This window comes from Schistocerca gregaria, chromosome 3 (assembly GCF_023897955.1).
Source record: "Schistocerca gregaria isolate iqSchGreg1 chromosome 3, iqSchGreg1.2, whole genome shotgun sequence".
NCBI lineage: Eukaryota > Metazoa > Arthropoda > Insecta > Orthoptera > Acrididae > Schistocerca > Schistocerca gregaria.
This window is the reverse complement of record NC_064922.1, coordinates 738,862,941-738,884,235: the sequence shown is the minus strand read 5'-3', so window position 1 is coordinate 738,884,235 and position 21,295 is coordinate 738,862,941. Positions and strand designations below refer to the sequence as shown.

At 41.4% G+C, this 21,295-nt stretch overlaps 1 protein-coding gene across 10 annotated transcripts in view; it reads right to left on the bottom strand.

The window, feature by feature from the left end:
- LOC126353812 (heat shock factor protein-like) overlaps positions 1-21,295 on the bottom strand; it is a 200,957-nt gene that overhangs the window by 98,051 nt on the left and 81,611 nt on the right. For 6 of the 10 annotated variants that reach the window (XM_050002921.1, XM_050002923.1, XM_050002925.1 and 3 more), the window contains exons 3-7: positions 5,496-5,620; positions 979-1,185; positions 744-896; positions 558-670; positions 179-478 (exon numbers count right to left, since the gene is read on the bottom strand). In XM_050002921.1, coding sequence (XP_049858878.1) covers positions 179-478; positions 558-670; positions 744-896; positions 979-1,185; positions 5,496-5,620 — 898 coding nt within the window. The remainder of the gene's footprint in view (positions 1-178; positions 479-557; positions 671-743; positions 897-978; positions 1,186-5,495; positions 5,621-21,295) is intronic. The other 4 variants (XM_050002917.1, XM_050002919.1, XM_050002924.1 and 1 more) reach the window with 1 other exon arrangement.

Here is a 21,295-nt window from a genome sequence, read left to right as displayed (position 1 = left end):
GTGGTAAAATTTTTGTGCTAATATGAAGCCTTATTACAAGTTTTTATAACTGCAAGTATTATCAAACATAAAAAAACATCTTAACAACACTACCTTTACTACTCATGGCACAAAAAAAAAGACATTCTTTAAAAAACCTTGTCTGATATTTTCATATTTGGTGTATTGATGTGCTTACCTGTCAAGTTGATATTTCTTCTGAGGTACAGTTTTATGCTTAAGACTATTCAGCAGTTTACTTTTGCGCTTCTTTGCCTTTGAACTTTCTGTTTTCACTTTTGATTTCTGTGTTTTTGATGCATTTTCTGTCAAATTATCTGTTTCAGATACTGATATCAGAATTTCTGGATTTAATGGATATTCTTCAGCCAGTTCTAACAGTACATCAGGATCTTCCAATGTAGAGTTTCTCGTGTTCTGAGTTTTCTCTGCAGGAGATGCTGGACTACGCACCTCACCAATTTCAGCACTGCATAGACTGAAATTATTAGCGTCTATGAAACTCAATATTATATGCAATCAAAAAAATACACAAATTTGGAAAACTGAACACTTACTTTGATGCTAGGAAATCATTGTTAGGCATCTCTTCCGTAACTGTTCCACAGTCGTCCAGCAGTTCTGTTGGATCTAATTCATGAATGACTGGCCCAGTAGGAGAGTGATTATCCTACATAAAAAAAGACCATAAGTACTACAAAGATATGCTAGCAGAAGACAGAATTTTTCTGTGGCACACTTACTGTAACAGAATTCATTTCTGAAGTGTCTTCACTCAGCTTGGGTGACTTGCTTGGTCGATTTGTAATGTCATTGAGCATAAGGGGGTAATGCCTCTTCACTCCAATGCCTCCATTTCGTGATGACTGCACCATTGATACGAGGAACTGAATTAACTGTAAGCAGCGACAGACACATGTAAGTGTATGTAAAAAAGACCTTGAGATTTACGTAAAGCTTACATCAGTAATCTCCAACCTTGTTCACAATTTGTTGCTGTTTCATGTGTTTTTGTCTTAATACAGCCACTTCCCTCCACAGAACTTCATTTTCTCTTTTCATTGCAGCAAGTTGAGAATCCAAAGTGTCCTGACGTCCTTTCATATTTTTAACTTCATTTAAAACCTTATTTACAAGTTCTGGCTTTGTTCCTGAACGGCCATCTTCTGCTTTGTTAACAGGTATCTGTAAATAATATATTGCCAGCCCATAACAATTGATCATTACAGAATTTAAAAAGTGTAACAAAAATTAAATACACACAGTGAACTTCCAGTTAGTCCCTGTCTACTCTTCACAGCTTCACACAGCTCCTTTTAGGCTACTACGAAACATTTTTATGAATTTCATTCTTCCATTTTGTTGGATATATTGGGTCAAGAAATAATATTCAAACATTCCATTTCTGATGCAAGTTAACAAACAACACAGAGAAGAAAGTTTCTGTTTATTATGAAAACAATAGTGCCCTGTACTAACAAGCATTTGTACTTCTGAAGTTCTTAATATTTTCATGAATTAATATGGTAAATAATATGGATTCATTCAAAAGTAATTGCAAAACTCAAACAATAAACACTGGCCAGAGAAATGATATACACCCTGACAGCACTTCTTCAACCACTGTTTATAAAGGTATGTACTATTCTACAGGTTTTGCTTTCAACATACTTCCAGCAGAAATAAAAAATTTGAATGACAATTGCAGTGACGCATGCACTTACTTTCAAATGGCTGCACATTCGGCAGTGCTATATCCTCCACAGATGGCACCTCAGTCGTGTGTGTGTGTGTGTGTGTGTGTGTGTGTGTGTGTGTGTGTGTGTGTGTGTGTGAGACCACCGTCAGAGCCCGCCAAATGCCCCTTTAAGGCTAGCTAAAACATGGAAACAACCCAGGTGCCCTAGTGTTGCCATATGATTTGACATGGGAAGATGTGTGCAGAATGTCTCTGCACCCAAAGCACTTCAGGCCATATGCTCTTGTTGCAGCATGCCACCTTAGCCAGAGACCAGCAAGTGAGGACAACATGGATGTCTCAATAATCTATGACCACCCTAAGAAAGAAGGAATGCAGTGATATGTGGGCATACTTTCAAAAAGCCACACTTCCATGGAATAAAGTTGTGTTCAGTCTACTGGTTGTGTTGTGCTTATACAAAATTCAGCACAAAACACATATCTCAAACGGGAAAATCCAGGATGGAGTGCAACAATATTAAGAAAAGGATAGCTGCTACTCAACATATAGCGGGAATGCTGAACCACAAATAGGCAAACAAAAAGACTGTCAGAAAGTGAGCATTCAGCCAACAAAACCTTCATCGAAAATAGAAAACACACGCACACTACTGACACACACGACCACAGTCTGCGACTGCTGAAGCCAGACTGCAAGTAGCAGTGCATGATGGGAGAGGCAACCAAGTGTTGGGTGTAGGTAGGAGTTGGAGATAATGAAAAACATGCTTCATCTCAATGACTGCTTCACAGCTTGCACCATCTGGATCTTTCCCACCAGCAGCAGCTTTTCTAACTTGTACAGGTGGGAACTCTTCCTGCAGTAAATCATATGCTCCTGTAACCCTCCTGGCCTCAACCTCCGTTAGTCATTTTCCTTACCCATCTACCCCATTCCCATTCCAGCACTACACAGCCCTCTATTCCACCAACACAGCCTCAGTCTTTTTACTTCTCTCCTCTTCTGCTACCCCCCCCCCCCCCACCCCCCCGCCACAATCCCTGACCTCCGTCTAACCTTCCAACTGCACCCAGCTGTAACACCCTCCATCCACCTCATCCCTGTACTCTCTCACAAGCAGCACTTCACCATTTCTGTCTCCTCTTCCCTACCCGAGCCTCCTCATTACCCTCCTCCATGTAACTCTCACATCATGCGTTGCTGCTCACAGTCTGGCTTCACCAGCTAGAGACTGTGGTCGTGTGTGTGTGTGTGGGGGGGGGGGGGGGGGGGGGTGGCATGCATGTCTATTTTCAATGAAGGCCTTATTGGGTGAAAGCTCACTTTCTGACAGTCTTTTTGCTGTGCCTATTGTGCCTATCTGCAATTCAGTATATCTGCTGTATGGTGAGTAGTAACTATTCTTTTCATAATATTGTTATATTTTGAACTACATGTAAAGGCCTCCTTTGGCTCACTAATTTCATTGTGGACAAGAATTTGTTGCAGTAATTGAGAGCCTTGTACAGTGAAGTACTGCTGTATACTGTACAGTAAATGTTTATTTCTCTAACTTTTATAGTCCTCTCCATTACTTTTAAATTTTATCAGTTTTCTGTGAATCATTTTGTGATTCATTCCATATAACTCTGGCTACCTATGTTCTCACAGAACCTGACGAATTTACGGATAAATAAATGAGAAATTAAATTGCCAAGCTATCTAACACTGTAACCTGCTGCTACATTGTGACATTATTGTTCATATTTTTTTAAAATTTTTTGTAAATATTTTATTGAAACTGTTAAAGCAGAAGTAGAGACATCTTGTTTGAAGAGAAATCAATACTGAAACTCTTTGATAAGATTAAAATGAGTGTACATATTAAGAAAAAGGGTGTAATATTTACTTTTAAATACTGTAAAGATATCTAATTGTTTTAATTATTAAATGTAAAAAGGTGCTATAATGTAAATATGTATGTAATAGTTACTGGCACTCACTTAGGGCTGTATGAGATGCATGTAGTATAAAAGATGGAGTAGTTCTGTCAGGAATGGAAAGGTGTGTAAGCGTAGGAAAAGGTGAGAGCAGAAATGTTGGGCGCGCTTTGGCGGGCGCGAACAAAGTCAGTCGGTGGCCAGTGATCTTAAAGGCAGCACGTACAGAGCCAGCGTAATGTGGAGTGTGCTATATTGTTGCATCTTGCCTTGGTTGGAAACTGCAGTTTATCAAGGCCTGGTATGGGGAGAAAAACGGGCTGTTGATTATAAGATGGATCACCACTATGAAGAGGAAATAAGTCCAACATGGATAACTGCTCTTGGCAGTTCTGATATTAATGCACTTGTTGCCATCAACGCCACCATCGCTGATCACAGCTTACAGGGTACGACATTTAAAGCACATAGTGTGTGCCAGGAAGTTGAAATGTGCTTTAAGAATAATAACCATCATCCAGATTAACAATTGTGTCCACCTGGTAATTTTTCCCGCTCATAAACCATGCAGGATCCTAACCTGGTACATGAAAATTCCAAGTTACCTGTATTCAGCCAAGACTGTGCAATCTTTAATATACTGTTGGCAAATCAGTGATTAATCAGTGAAATAATTGATGGAAGAAATAACTGAGATTTCATAATTAACACTGCTATTATTTTCTGTGTTAAAATGATTACGTAAGGTTATGCCAGATTCAGAGACCACATTAGATAAATTGTTTGCTGCTTTCACATTACGTATTAATGAAAGGAAATACTAAGTTGATGATTAATGGTGATAGATAGTAACTTTAAACTGTTTATAGTGAATCAATAAAATGATGAGTACCAATTACGTTGATGTAAAAAACCCCTGTCCAAATTTACTTTTGATTTCATGAAATCAATCTGTTTGCTTAAGCAATTGGGTGCTGTAGTTTTGTTTCGAGTGGCTAAACTTTTCTTGTATTGCTGAACCGTCTTTTATCTAAATCTAAAGTGAATTCTGTTAGGTAAGTAGGGAATTGCTATCTTTTTTTGCTGTCCTACTCAGCTTCATTACGTGTGTCTAATTAGATTGGCGAGTTATAGTGTACCACCGACAACATATATTGTTATCGATGGAGAATAGTAGTCTAACTACTGTTATTTGCCATACCTCTGAACTAATGACTTATTTGAAGAAAAGTCTGATGCTTATTCCTTAGGTTAACACACACGGTTATTACACTTGTTACTGTGGTTTTGCTCTCCGGATAGGTAACTGTATTTCTGTTTGTTACATTGCTTATTATTAGCAGTATAGTATAAGAATATTACATTTGGCTTTGCATTAAAGTATGTTTTGTAAACCAATTCAGAGAATACAAAATACACACAGGTATTACATCTAGTTTTACATATCAGGTCAGTAAAGAACACACACAGCAGGAAAGGAGGAATATTACAACATGACGAAATGAAAGTGAAACATATGTAAGTGGTTGTTAAACTAATAGAACTGCTACCCTTCTGGAACTCTTGATCAAGACGAGTTCCAAGACTCAATCTTTCAGGTCATCTTCATATATACCTTTTTTCAAGTGAGGGCGAATGGCCAGAAAATAAAAAATTTACATTGCCATATTTGTAATTCATCAATGTGATTTCTTCACTATGACTGCAGCTTATGAATCGACTTCTAATTCATCCATATGAAATTCAGCTACGGAAGAACCAAGTATAAAGCAAAAGCAGTACAAGCCTAAGTTTTTTTTTCCCTTCAATTTCTGACTCAGTTGGGTATAGCGATATTTCCTAAACACAATTATTCTACAAAATAATGTACTTACCTTCCTTTTAATGTGCTCCAACAGGTAAGGATGACCCATTAGGAAACACTGATGTGCAAATTCCATCTCGTCTTTATCAACTTTCAAACCACCACTTTCAATTGACACAACTTTATGGAAGCCATCTGCAACAAGAGCAAGGTAAGACAGAAAAATAAATTATTTGCTCCTGCTGCTGTAAGTCTTAGATACCTCTTAGACCAAAAGGAACATTAGTAACATAACTTCAAGCTAATTTAATTATGCTTTCAATATCAAAAAGCAAGCAATTTTTGTACAATGGGTAGTGGGAGTTGATAAATTAAAGCAATTTTTGGGAGATATATTAAATAAATTTTAGTGCACTGAGAGTGCAAACATTAAGCCATGTCCACATTACATGTGCAGCGCCATGCACGATTGCACAGAGCAGATCCGCAAAGAATGGAGTCGAGTGCTCGTAGGTACACAAAATAGTTCCAGTATGCGCACATTACATCTGTAAAAATGGAAGATGAAACACTGAAAATTGCAAGTGTTGTTTTCATAGTTGTTTATCAGCAGCTGGAGTAGGAAAAACATGGAAAATGTCATCTGGGGATGACGCCAATGCTAAAAGTTGAAAGATATTTGACAGAAGTAAGTGATTTATATATTAGTAATGATTGGTAGTATATCAATGATAAGATTTGCAGATGGCATTTCTATTCTCAGTTAAAGCAATAAAGACTTGCAGGATATACTTAAAGAGAAGGACTGAGAGTGAACTGGAGAAAGATTAAAGAAGTGAAGAATAGCAGAAATGAGATTAGTGAGACATTTACCTTCAAGTAGACGACCATTAAGTAGATAAAAACGAAGCAATAGTGTTTTCTTGGAATCAAAATAACACATGAGGGTTGCAGCATACATAAGATGACAAAGAGGACATTCCTGGCATGTTTCAAACATAGACCTTAATTTGAGGAAAAAATTTATGAACATGTACATGTACATTTGGAGCCATCATTGTATGGAACTGAATAAGGGACTGCGGGCAAATTGGAAAAGAGAATTAAACATTTGAGGTGTGGTCCTATAGAAGAATATTCATAATTAAGTTGAATGATAAGAAATGAGGTGGTTTTCAACAGAATCGTCGAGGAGAGAAACATATGGGACATCAACAACGCAGGAAAAGGCAGATTTCTACCTACCATAAAGAAGACTAGCCAAGTTGCAGACAGATACAATTAAAAGACACCTCATGCACACACAATTGCCAACGCCAGCATCTCAGGTCAGAATTCAACTATCACATTTGACGCAAGCAGCAATGTGGAGGGGGCGGGGATGGGGAAGGGATAGTAGTGTATGGGTGGGGGTGAGATGAATGCTCTCCGGTGGAGTGTGCAGGGACTAGACTATCAACACGTGCAGTGTCACGAGATAGCAGGGCAGGGAGGCAGGGAAAAAGGAACAGAAATGCAAGAAAAAGGTAAAAGAGATTAGAATGACAGAACAGATTACCACTGCTGGCTGACCATGAGAATATAAATGAGAAGCCAGCCACGCTGCACCACGTTAAAACTTCCACCCTAAAAGCACTAGGGTGGAGGACACAGTGAGACAACAGAAATGCGCTAAAATTTCAGGGTGTATACGTAGACAAGGAAGAAAAAAATTCCCGGATTTTTCCCAGATTTCACGGTTAAAAATACACCTTCTCCCGAGTGAAAATACACTTTTTGCATGACAAGTGACAGTATACTCTTCCTCGGCACTACGAAACTCATCAATCACACTTTGAAAGACCTTTGACGTGCAGCAACATGTACGCTGCTTATTTTCGTATTACGAAGGTATAAACTTGAATTCCACCAAACACTGCATGTCACTTTCTGACGCATTGAAATCGAGTTTGCGATGCACTTTTGTAAGCCAGTCATAGCTCATGTCACGTGATCTCGCCAGCTGATGACAGCATAGGGCACGTGATGTAGTCAGCCAATAGCAAGATCACTCTTAAGTAGCCTGAACATACAAATAATAAAAGTTAATGGTTTAAATTAATATACATAGCATTCACATATAATATTGGTCTCTAAGATTAATAAGCTGGAAGAAAAGCTAAGCTTCTTTTTTTTTTCTTTCAACAAATGTGCCAGTAAAATTTTTAATAAAGAGGTAAATGTTTTATCTTCTGGGCTCGAAATTCTTCTAAATGGTCGTCCTCAGAGAGTTGATTTTTAAATGATTGTCAAACACTTCATGATTTAAAAAACTCATCGTACATCTCGCAAATAGTTCATCTTGCGTAAAAGGAAATCTGCTTTGAATGTAACGCTTTTCAAACCACCGTTCGCAATATTTTCATGCGACCTGTTAGAAATAGGTTCATTTCAGCAGTTGCAAGAGAGCGCCAGATAACAGGCGTCACCGCACTTGCGCAGCTACGTGACACAGGAAGCCCATATGTTCATATGCGTAAAACATTAAAAGACCTTACATTATGTCATAAAAGAAACAAGACAAAAGAGGATACTTCAAGAGTGTCGGAATTTCGTGAACCATACTGAAATGCATAATTCGGCTTAAATTGCACATTCATATGTAAATGTTCTTGGAGTACCAGTACTTTATTATCTCATGTTTGGTTCTTTATTATGGCATAATGCTTTACGTGCACTTGAAATGCAGTGAACAGTTGAAACTAGCCAATAGTGTGAAATTAAACACTTCATTTCAAATAAATTGACTGCGTCAGCAGAAAAGATTAATAAAAGCCTAATCTCTTTAGCAAACCAGCAAAAATAACTTCATTGTTCTGTAAGGCGATTAATGCTTGACTATTAGAAAGGTGGAAATAAAATCTGAAACTAACAACACACTTTAGCCTTCCGTAATTATGTGAACGTATTTTAATTAATTTGATAGCTCCCGGCCACAAATATCCGTTTTGTTATCATTTACGTGATAGCAATAAATGAAGAAGAAAGAACAAAATCGCTGAACGTAAACACAGGTCAAGTGGAGACGACCCACCTCCCCACCACAACTCAGACTGCTCTGTGCAGCAGCCTCAGATGTACTATATTTCCGAATTGGGGCAATATCAAGTAGTGGCGCCCAGCCACACTTCTGCAACCAGAAGCAGGAGAAGGTACTACTCATAGGAGACTCAACTGCGCATGCGCATGAGCCTGCCTGCAACTGCTCAAACGAATCTAATTTAAACAGTTGTCACGTCACCCTCATTGGAGGCAATTTGTTGCAATAAAGCATTACATAGTCTTCCTAAAGCCTTTGACACACTCTGTTGTTGGCAGATGCTTGTATGGGCACTGTTTTGTTGTTGTATACGGCGCATTTCCTTTGCAACTTGGGTTTTATTTTCGTTTTCTTTCCTCTTGTTCATGTTTTGTTGCTGCTGTATTATTCTGCACTAGCGGGAAACAGTAATATCCTTTGTTAGAGTATTGGTTCTTACCAGTCAAAACCACAAAAATTTAACTGAAAAACTAAAACAATGAAAAATTCCCGGAATTATAAACAATTCCCGGGTTTTTCCCGGTTTTCTCTCGGATGAAAAAATTTCTGGGTTTTTCCTGGATCTCCCGGTTGTCCCGGATCGCACACACCCTGAATTTAGATCAAATGATAAAAACCATCCTCACGAGATAAATGTAAAACTAAATCAGCCGATGACGCATTGTCAGATAAAATTAGCACCAATGAGTCCGGTAAATGAAGATTTTGTCACAGGGCAGTCAAAGTGGGACAGTGCACCACAATATCGACCACTGTCAACAATGAGGTGGGTCTTCATGGCGCAGGAGATAGCCGTGGGTCGCCCAAATGTGGCCAGTGTGGAGCCTGCAGAGAACTACAGAGTCCCTGCGATAGACCCACATGGAGGACTGCCACACATTCATAGTTTCCTTAATGGCACGCAGTTTGTTGTGCTCACTGAGACTATGCCATTCCGTCTCCCAAAGCCTGAAAACCTGGTGACATAAAAACGAACGCAGCTCAGTTACTGGTATGCTTATCTCCATAAGCGGTTTCCGTGTAGCCTGTTTGGCCAGTCTGACACAGCAAGTTCGTTGTCTGGGATTCCGACGTATCCTGGAGTCCACACAAACACCACTGAACAACCGGACCATTCTAAGGCATAGATGGACTCCTGGATGGTCACTACCAAAGGATGACGAGGGTAGCACTGAATACACTGCAGCCATCAGGCAAGGAATGCTGTTCAATATGTCCTACATAGACATAGGCGAAGCATATGTGACCTTCAGTCATCAAGCCATCAATGTAACGAAGTGACGAAGGAGAGCCGCAGGGTGAACTGAGTCTTTTGGGCTATGTGAAAGGTCCAGGTGTAGCCGCAGTCTAGGTGCACACCATGGAGATGTATGCAACTGGACCTTGAGTGTAGGTGGTAAAGGCAAGGACTTCAGTTCAGATAGAAGGGATCGGACGTGAACTGCAATTGTAAGCCCAGACATGGGCCGTTGATGCAGGAGATGAACTGCCTTGGGTGGGAAAAAGAGACTGTAATTCGGATGCGCAGTAGAACTACGAACGTGTGCAATGTAACTGGCAAACAGTTGTGCATGCCTGACCTGCAATGGATGGACTCCAGCCTCCGCAAGGATGCTGGCCACCAGACTCGTCCTAAAAGTTTCCATCACTAGTCAAAAGCCAAAGTGGTGCACTGCGTCAAGTAAGTGCAATGTTGAAGGTGTCGCCGAACCATAAACCACACTCCCATAGTTAAGGCGGGACTCAACAAGGGCTCTGTATACCTGCAGCAGTGTAGAGTGAACTGCACCCCAGTTGGTGTTGCTCAGGCAGCTGAGGGCACTGAGGTGCTGACTTCTGCTCAAGCTGACAAAGGTTAGGAAGGCAAGTCAATCAGGCCTCAATAACCAGCCCTAAAAATCGATATGTCTCCACTACAGTGAGGGGATTGTCAGTAAGGTAAAGTTCTGGTTCCAGATGAACGGCTTGACATCGACAGAAGTGCGTAACACACAACTTTGCGGCCAAAACTGAAAGCCGTGGGCTACAGCCCATGACTGTGCCTCAATACAGAGACCTGTGGGACCCCATTCTCCTGGATATGGGGGGGGGGGGGGGGGGGGGGGGGGGGGGGGACGACTATGGGAGGTGCTAACTTTGACACGGAACGTACAGACATGAAATTCTGGACAAAAATTTGGAGTGGGCCTCAGATACCTCACTTGTATAATGTGCCAAGGATATGATGTTGCCAGACTGAAGACGGCAACAATGTGTTGGCACCTGGTAAAGGTTGTTCGGATGGCAGACTCAAGGGACACACAGGATTATCAGTGGTAGAGCGACCCAGGTGGAAGCTGCCCTGGTACGGAGCCAGTAGGCCAACTGATTCCAGGACCCAACCCAACTGCTGACACATCATACGTTCCAGCAGCTTACAAAGACTGTTGGTGAGGCTGATGGGTCGATATCTATTCACACCAAGCAGGTTTTTGAACGGTTTGAGCATTGGTATGATGCTGTTCTCCCGCCAGTGTGATGGAAAGAAGACATTGCACCAGATCCAGTTGAATATCACAAGGAGATGTTGCTTGTAATCAGACGAGAGATGTTTGATCATCTGACTGGGCCCAGGAGCTGTGTGGGGCAATGTGCAAGGGCACTGAGGAGTTCCCACTCTGTAAATGCGGCGATATAGGGTTCACTGTGGTGTGTAGAGAATGAGAGGACTTTCCCTTCCATTTGCCATTTGAGAGTGTGAAAGGCTGGGGGGGGAGGGGGGGGTGGTAATTCTCTGATGCAGAGGCGCGAGCATAGTACTCAGCAAAGTGCTCGGCAATTGCGTTTGCGTCAGTAGATAACACGCCATTTATGGTAACAATGGGAACACTTGTTGGTGTCTGGTACCCAATGGTCGACACCTACCTCTCCCAACACTCCTGTTTCGCCTCTTGATAAGTTAGCAAACGCGGGCACAGAGCCGTTTAAAGGCTATGAGGTGCTCCAGGGAAGGGTGCTGCTTATGCCGCTGTAGAGCTTGCCAACACCCCTTAATTGCTTCAGCGACTTCCAGCGACCACGAAGGGACTGCCTTACGCCTCGGGCATCCTAAAGAGCGTGGGATCGCGTTTTTTGCCGCAGAAGCGATCATTGTAGTTACCAGCTCAACCACCACATTGATGTTACCTTGTGGGGGAGAATCAATAGGAACAGGAGAGGTGAAAGCATCCCAGTCTGCCTTTTTTATAGCCCACATGATCAGGAATCTGTGGGCCTGATGCCGGGGCAGTACAGGAAGATGGGGAAGTGGTCACTACCACAAACATCATAATGTGCTCTCTAGTGGATAGATAGGAGAAGGCCAGGACTGCAAACCAAGAGATCAGTGGCCGAATATGTGCCATGTGCCATACTGAGATGTGTGGTGGCCCCAGTATTTAAGAGGCTGAGGTCGAGCAGTGACAGTAAATTTTCGACATCTCTGCCTTGGCCAGTAAGAACTGGGCCACCCCACAAAGGGTTATGAGCGTTAAAAAGGTAGGAACGTTTAGGAAGTTGATCAATCAGTGCAGCCAATGCGTTCAGGGGTACTGCGCCATCTGGAGGAAGATTTATGTTGCAGATAGTTATTTCCTGCGTAGTCCTTATCCTGACAGATACAGCTTTAAGAGGAGTTTAAGAGGGGCACAGGTTAACTGCATACTGACTTCAGGACATAGACACAAACTCCACCTGACATACTATTATAGTCGCTATGGTTCTTGTAATATCCCCTACAGCCGCGGAGGGCAATGCAGAAAGCAGGAGTAAAGCTTATCAGATGCCGTAGCTCAGCCAGGTGGTGGACAAAACTGCCGCAATTGCACTGGAGGATGACGTTATTGTGAGGCTGGGAAGGCATGAAGTGCGTTAAGAGGCAGGTTATGCTTCAGGGTCACCTGCTGCCTCTGACTGAGTATTTGTAGCCACTTCTATGGTGGATGAGGCATCAGTGAGATCCAGGTCCGCAGGGGACACTAAGATCTCCACTGCATCCTCAGATTCAGAATTGATAGTGAGTGGTGGTGTTGGGGCCACCATAGGGTCCCGTTGCTTAGCAGACTACTTCTTAGTTTGCTTGCCCTCTCACTTTTCTTTAGGGACTTGCTGGGAAGGTTTCTCCGAAGCAGCTTCAGGTACGGAGGAAGACTGGGAAGCTCTTCGTCCAGCAGCTGTTGGCTACTTAAGCCACTGATGAGTGTCTGTCATGGCATTAGTGGAGACCTCGGGAGAGAGGGCCCCAAGGGACCCCTTCCGCATGAGAGGAGCCGGAGGAGGCTGTTGCTTTTCCAACAGGGGGAAAGGAACCCATGTCCCCTGCGTTTGGGGGGGCCTTCTCCTGAAGTAGGTGCTTTGGGAGCAACGGAGGAAGATTTGCCCCATACCATCAAGGAGGCGGATGTATTCTGGTGGCCTGGAGGGGCCACTGTTCATGGCACAGAGTGAGGAGCCACTGGCACTTTGGACGGTGATGGTGATGTAGCTGCAGCGTATGTCGGCGTCAACCAAATGGGGCATAATTTTTTGAATTTACGTTTAGCCTCTGCGTAAGTCAACCGGTTCAGGGTCTTGTACTCCATGATTTCCTGCTCCTTTTGGAGTACTGAGCAGTCTGACGAGCACGGGGAGTGGCGGTCTCCACAGTTGATGCAGATGGGAGGTCACGCACATGGAGTATCTGGGTGCAGTGGACGTGTGCAGCCTCGACATGTGGTGCTGGACATGCGCTATCTCGACATGCGGTTCTGGAAGTGCAGCGGGAAGACATGCCCGAACTTCCAGCACTTAAAGCACCACATAGGGGGGAGGGGCGTACGGTTTAATGTCACAACAGTAAACCATTACCTTGACCTTTTCAGGCAATGAATCACCCTCAAAGGCCAAGACGAAGGCACTCTGTTGTTTTTGGGTTCCCTGTAAAAGCGCCAGATGAAATGAAGACCCCATCATTCCAAATTGGCGTGGGGCTCATTGTCAGACGGCAAGAGGTGGTCACGATGGAAAATAATCCCCTGGACCATGTTAAGGCTTTTATTGGGAGTGACAAAAAAAGGAATATCACCCAGCTTGTCACAGGCAAGTAATGCTCGGGATTGGGCTGAGGATGCTGCCTGAATCAAGACTGCGCCGTTTCGCATCTTGGGCATCACTGTCACTTCTCCAAACTTACCCTCAAGTCGTTTAATGAAAAACTGAGGCTTCGTAGGTAGCAAAGAATCTCCATCCAAGGTGTATACTCAGACAAGGAAAGAAAATTCCCGAATTTCCCAGTTAAAAATACACTTTCTCCTGGGTGAAAACAATTTTTTTTTCCCCCTTATCAATCCTTTGAATGTTTATGGTTTTATAGACAGGCGTAGAATTTCCTGACACTTTAGAAAACTAAACTCAGGGAAAAAGACAAGTTTTGGAAATATCTTAAATGTGCAACAGCATGTACACTGCGTATTTTCATATAACGAAAGTATACATTGGAATTCCACCAAACGTCATGTTACTTTCCAAATCATTGAAATCGAGATTGCAATGCACTTTTGTAAGCCAGTCATAGATCAAGTCACGTGATCCTGCCAGTCAATGACAGTGGATATTCAGAGCATAGGACATGTAATGTAGTCAGCCCACAGGAACATCACTGTTAAGTAGCATGAACACACAAATAGGGAAATTTAATAGTTAAAATTAATATACATAGTGTTGCTACAGAAAAGCAAAGCTTTCACATATAATACTGGTCTCTTAAGGTTAATAAGCTGCAAAAGAAGCTACACTTTCGCATATAATGTTGACCTTTTTTGCGCTTGTTAAACTTTAAGATATATCACATAAGAAATTCATGGTACATTCTCGCACATAGTTCAACTTACGTAAAAGGATATTTACTTTGAAAGTTAGCGCTTTTCAAACCACCATTCGCAATATTTTCCTGTTTCAGCAGTTGCCAGAGAGCGCAGATAACAGGCGACACCACACTTTCGCAGCTATCATGACGTAGGAAGCCTGTATGTACGTACGTGTAAAACACTGAAAGATCATACATTAGTCGTAACAGAAACAAGACGTCAGAGAACACTCCAAGAGCATTGGAATTTCGTGACCCATTCTAAAATGTGCACATTTAAAGTGCACATTCATATGTCCAGATTCCCAATGAAGTAGAACTTGACCTGGTATTAAGCTTTTCAGTGTGGTTTTTGGGATGCAAATTTTCTTGGAGCACCAGTACAGTATTATATCATGTTTGGCTCTTTATTATGTCATAATGCCATGTGTGCCAGAAGATGAAAACATGCACTTGAAATGCAGTGAACTGTTGAAACTAGCCAGTACTGTGGAATTAAACATTTCGCTTCAAATACATTGACTGCCTCTGCAGAAATGGTTAATAAAAGTCAAATTTCTTTAGCAAACGACAAAAATAACTTCATTGTTAAGGCGATTAATGCTTAACTGTCAGAAAGGTGGGAATAAAATAAAATCTGAAACTAAAAACATATGTTAGCCTTGCGAAATTATATGAATGTATTTTAATTCACTTGATAGCTCCCAGTCAGAGATAACCATTTTGTTTTCATTTGACGTGAGAGTAAATGAAGAGGAAACAGCAAAATCACTAAAAGTAAACACGGGTCACTTGGAGACTACTCACTATAACTCAAGACTTTTCTGCACATCAGCCCCAGATCTATGGTGTTTGCAAATCAGGTCAATACAAAAAAAAAAAAAAGTTTTCAAAAATATTTTCATCTTGTAATGCACATCTTTCTGAAAAGTGTGAAACATAAAACATGTGTGTTCGAGGAAATAGACATATTACTTGATCTTAAGTGTGCCAAAGTGCAGTGCGATGTTTCTTCATAAAGCATTCTTTTATCACATCTCACTGTATTTCACTCTGTGGAACTGAAACATAATGGATGTCATCAACCTGTATTCAGGACAGTGGAAATTGAAATGTCCTTTGGTTCCTCTTTCTCTCTTTCTGGGAAAGTTCGTCAAATGTTTTGCTACATGAAAAATTGAAATGTCGTTATCTAGTACTGAAAAAGCTGTTAACACAAATAATACCCAAGACTGGTGTGGTTTATTGATATGATTGCATCTATTTTGTCACTGTCTGTTAGATAAAACAAAATAGGCCTTTCTAATATTGTAGCAATCTTGTAAAACACACACACACACACACACACACACACACACACACACACACACACACACACACACACACCAAATAAACGATACTGTTTTGGCATCATGATGTACCAATATCAAATGCCTATTAGGCCCTCTACAAGCAAAAAGCTTTATGTTAGGAAATAGTTTCACATTTCATTCATACGAACCAGTTTCTCAAGCATGAGATCGAAAACTAGTATTACGAAATTTATATAAAATTTGGAATTGTCTTATTCTTCCATAATTTGTGTGATGTCCCTGTTTCTCCTCCTTCCTCATTCTAACAATCAATCTTGTCATCACCAATTCTGTAACTATTCCTGCCATTGTCACAATTTGTTCGCCAATTAACTTCACTAACCCTGTCAGAATCACAGGTTTAGTTATCCCACGATTATTTTCCAGTTAGGCATTATTACGTTGTTCGTACAACACGTTTTCTGTGTTACTTCCAGAATAGAACTTAAGCTGCTGCCAGCCGGGGACTGTACAACTGGTCCTTACTAGTGTAGCGATATGGAAAAAAAATTTCTGTCAAAATTTCACTTTCTTGGATACACCGAGAAGATAATACATGATCTTTCTCACCTGCTATTCCTGTCAGTCGTTTATTTCCATTCTGGTAGTCTCGATCTATGGATTTCGCTAGTAATTATAAAAACGCTGATCATTCGCAGACCCAATTAACCACATAATCAGACAGCGACTGGCATTCACCCGTTCAGCTTTACTCTGCTCAGCTCGTATAGCCCCGTCCCTTTTTGTCTGTGGAAAGTTTCTTTCCAGATGCGACGAGGATTCTCCTGACAGAGACATCACGTACACTATGCACACATTCAAAAATCAACTTACAATTCATTCAGAAATCAACTTAAAATGTGTTCAAAAATTTTCAAAAACCAACAGGGAAGCGTTTCAAAGAAATATGAAAACAATGAAGCCAGCTCACTGCACACTTTCAAAACCCGAATGGAATACTACAAAGCTATTTACACTGAAGTTTATGAAACAGTGCAATTTTGCATTACTAAGCGGTTTGCTTCAACTGGACTCACACAGGTCATTGTAGTCGATAAGAGTGCTTGCTTTTAGTAAACATAGGTTAAACAAATTTGGAAAAATCAACTGAGTTTTTCAAAAATGACCTAGACATTGAGAGACTGCACTTACACTTGAATATGTAAGCCGATATCGCTAATAAAAAACAACTGGTCTTAAAAAACATGCATGATGTAAAAAAGTACATTGCACAAGAGCCTGCAGATGGAGAAATGTTATTTGAAGCACTGAAGTGCATTAAGCTTCCCTTCCAATCACAATAACAACAGCAGAACAGTCATTTAGCACCCTTAGACGTCTGAAGTCATATCTCCAATCATCAATGGGACAGAAGCGATTGAACAATCGCTGTTCTTCACGCCCACCAAGATGTTTTGGATGAATTGGATATCTGAATAGTCATCAATGACTTCATATTCAGTAATCCAGTCAGATGGTCAACATTTGCACCTTTTTAAAGACACTCTAGGCCTAATAATGGCATTTAAATCAATATTGAAAATCTTTATAAAATAGAGAATTAAATAAATACATAATGTTAAATTTTCAGTTTCGAAACATTAGTACTAGTTTAGTACTGTACTACAATATTATTATAGAACTGTATTCATTTTTGAAAATACTTAAAGACCCAATTAAAATCCACTATTCATAAACTTTTTGACTGAAAGTATTAGGTGTACTGTAATAACTTTATTAACTGTATTAAAGCATTAACTTTGAGATATTGTTTTTATTTAATGATAGCCTAAGCCTAATTCAAAGTAAGCTTAAATTAGCTATTTCACTTATTAATCAAACTGCTATTACTGTGCAACAGCAATATTTTATGTTTTATTCTTTTAATCATAGTTCAGGAATTATTTAAATATAATTTCAGTCTTTTCAGTGCTACTAGTAATCAAATTAGCTTTTTATGAAAACACTGTGCGTGTTTATGTTTTGTTTCTCTTTTCAAAGCCAAAAAATGTGTCAGGCTTGTCGATGATGATGATGAAAATCTCATGGGTGGGGATGAAGGCTGTACCCACATACAGAGCAGTTTATAACATATTAAAGTCTGCCACCCTTCCCCACCAGTTTAGGGATGAGGCCTGACAGTTCACAAAATTTCACCACACTGGTGTCGGTATCTGCGAGGATGGTGGGCAGATCTCCAGAGAGACCGAAGGCTGCCCTAATACTAGTATACAGAACACATGTAGCCACAATATACTGAACTGAAAGTGGCACGCCATGAACTTCATAGAATGGTGGATACTCCCGCTGGAGGAGGAAGCCATGTGTGTAAGGGATATGCTCAATGCGCAGTCTGGTAAGCAAAACTTCCTTCCAGCAGAGGGGCTAACATGAAGTCCGCCAAGCTTTTGTGGTCGATTTAAGCAACTGCAGTTTGTTGTCTGTCACCTGCAACCATTCAGTCTCCCACTGACCCATGATGCATTTGTCAGAAAATGAGATAATGACGTGCAACAGGATGGGACACTGATGGACAGTACCATCCCAACATGCTTCCTTGGAAGCTTTATTAGCCATGTTGTTACCCTATATCCCAATATGGCCAGGTACCCAGGAAAAGATCACTTCCTTGGCGCGGTGTCAGAGCCGCTGTAAGGAGTCTTGGATGATCTGCATCAGCGGAGCTACCAGATACATGTGCCTGCAGCACATTACGAGAGTCAGAACAGACAAGAAAACTTGTACGGTGATATCTGTGAACCCTCTCCAGTGCCATAAGAATGCTGTGTAACTCTGCATCATAATATGTAAACTGTTGTGGAAGGCACATTTTAAAAACCCTATCAGGGAAAACTGCAGAACAACTGAGAGCATTCCCCTGCTGGGATCCATCTGTATACATAATGATAAAACTGTGGTACATACTTAAAACAAATGAAAACAAAGTTGTAAAAACCAAATCTGGAGTACAACTCTTTGTGTACTGTGTCAAGCTTAAAATCACTTTGGACCTCTGAAGACATCAAGGTGGGAGTGCGTTCCATTCCTGGGTGTGTATTTTCATGCCCGGGAGATCCAGATCCTTGAGACAGTCTGTATCACATATACCAAATGGCTGGGTTGCTTGGGGCTGATTTCTGAACAGCTGTTCAAAGGTGGGTTGGATCACTGATCTAAATGCCAATGACTGAGGTGATGCTGATATTTTCAGCGCCTGTCAAGCCAAAAGGAGACGTCGCCAAACCCAGAGTGGTAGTTCACCAGCCGCTGCACACAGACTCTGAACTGGGCTGGTCCCAAAGGTTGCAGTCGATATCCGAATGCCCTCATGGTGGAAAGCATCTAATATCCGGAGGTAGGAAGGACGGACCGATCCGTAGACCATGTTGCCATAGTCTAAGCGTGATCAAACAAATGCCCTATAAAACTGCAGGAGGCGAGACCTGTCAGCCCCCCATGTTTTTCCGCCAAGGCATTTCAAAATGTTCAACAACCGAGCATGATTAAAATGGACACACAAAATCTTCTCAGGTGAGAACCGAAAACCAGTTATCTGGGCCAAGGTTTCCAGCCTTCAGATGCTCAGTTGTAGCTGCCTCATTGTCATCGTAAGATCAGAGGAAGAGTAGAAGATTGCAAAGTCATCCACAAACAAAGAGCATTTGACAGGGCTCCTGAATATGGACGAAATGGCATTTGTCCGAGGGCAGTGTCCTCAGTGTCACATTGTTTGCCATTGTTATCCTAGGAAGTTCTGGTCTTACATTAAATCAGTAAGTGGCTCGAAACAGCGTATCCAGACACTCCGGGATGATGATGGCATTGAAACAGAGGATGACACGCGTAAAGCTGAAATACTAAACAACTTTTTCCAAAGCTGTTTCACAGAGAAAGACTGGACTGCAGTTCCTTCTCTAAATCCTCGCACAGACGAAAAAATGGCTGACATCGAAATAAGTGTCCAAGGAATAGAAAAGCAACTGAAATCACTCAACAGAGGAAAGTCCACTGGACCTGACGAGACACCAATTCGATTCTATACAGAGTATGCGAATGAACTTGTCCCCCTTCCAACAGCTGTGTACCGCAAGTCTCTAGAGGAACGGAAGGTTCCAAATGATTGGAAAAGAGAACAGGTAGTTCCAGTTTTCAAGAAGGGTCGTCGTACAGATGCGCAAAACTATAGGCCTATATCTCTGACATCGATCTGTTGTAGAATTTCAGAACATGTTTTTTGTCTCGCATGTCATGTCATTTCTGGAAACCCAGAATATACTCTGTAGGAATCAACATTGATTCCGGAAACAACGATCATGTGAGACCCAACTTCCTTTATTTGTTCATGAGACCCAGAAAATATTAGATACAGGGCCCCAGGCAGATGCCATTTTCCTTGACTTCCTGAAGGCGTTCAATACAGTTCCGCACTGTCGCCTGATAAACAAAGTAAGAGCCTACGGTATATCAGACCAAGTGTATGGCTGGTTTGAAGAGTTTTTAGCAAACAGAACACAGCATACTGTTCTCAATGGAGAGAAATCTAAAGACGTTAAAGTAACCTCTGGTGTGCCACAGGGAGCGGCAACTAACCTTAACATAGGCAAATGTAATGTATTGTGAATACATAGGAGGATCCTTTATTGTATGATTATATGATAGCAGAACAAACACTGGTAGCAGTTACTTCTGTAAAATATCTGGGAGTATGCATATGGAATGATTTGAAGTGGAATGATCATATAAAATTAATTGTTGGTAAGGCAGGTGCCAGGTTGAGATTCATTGGGAGAGTCCTTAAAAAGTGTAGTCCATCAACAAAGGAGGTGGCTTAAAAAACACTCGTTCGACCTATACTTGAGTATTGCTGCTCAGTGTGGGATCCGTACCACGTCGGGTTGACAGAGGAGATAGAGAAGGTCCAAAGAAGAGCGGCGTGTTTTGTCACAGAGTTATTTGGTAAGCGTGATAGCGTTACGGAGATGTTTAGCAAACTCACGTGGCAGACTCTGCAAGAGAGACGCTCTGCATCGCAGTGTAGCTTGATGTCCAGGTTTCGAGAGGGTGCATTTCTGGATGAGGTATTGAACACATTGCTTCCCCCTATTTATACCTCCCGAGGAGATCACAAATGTAAAATTAGAGAGATTCGAGCGCGCACAAAGGCTTTCCGGCAGTTGTTCTTCCAGCGAACCATACGCGACTGGAACTGGAAAGGGAGGTAATGACAGTGGCATGTAAAGTGCCCTCCGCCACACACCGTTGAGTGGCTTGCAGAGTATGAATGTAGATGTAGATGTAAAGAGGAAGTGTGGGGAATGGAATGTTCTGCTGTAAGAATAATATTTGTAAGATAATGGTTGGTTGGCTGGTTGGTTAAAAGGGGGGAGAAGGGACCAAACTAAGAGTTCATTGGTCCCTTGTTCCTAATAAAACAATGCCACAAGTGTGAGAATAAAATGGACGAAACATACAACACAAAACAGAAGGAAAGGAAAAGGCACAAGAACAAATGGAAGGCAACAAACACTAAAAGCAACAAAAGAGGACAAGAAAACAACAGAGAGACGTTAGAAACAAAA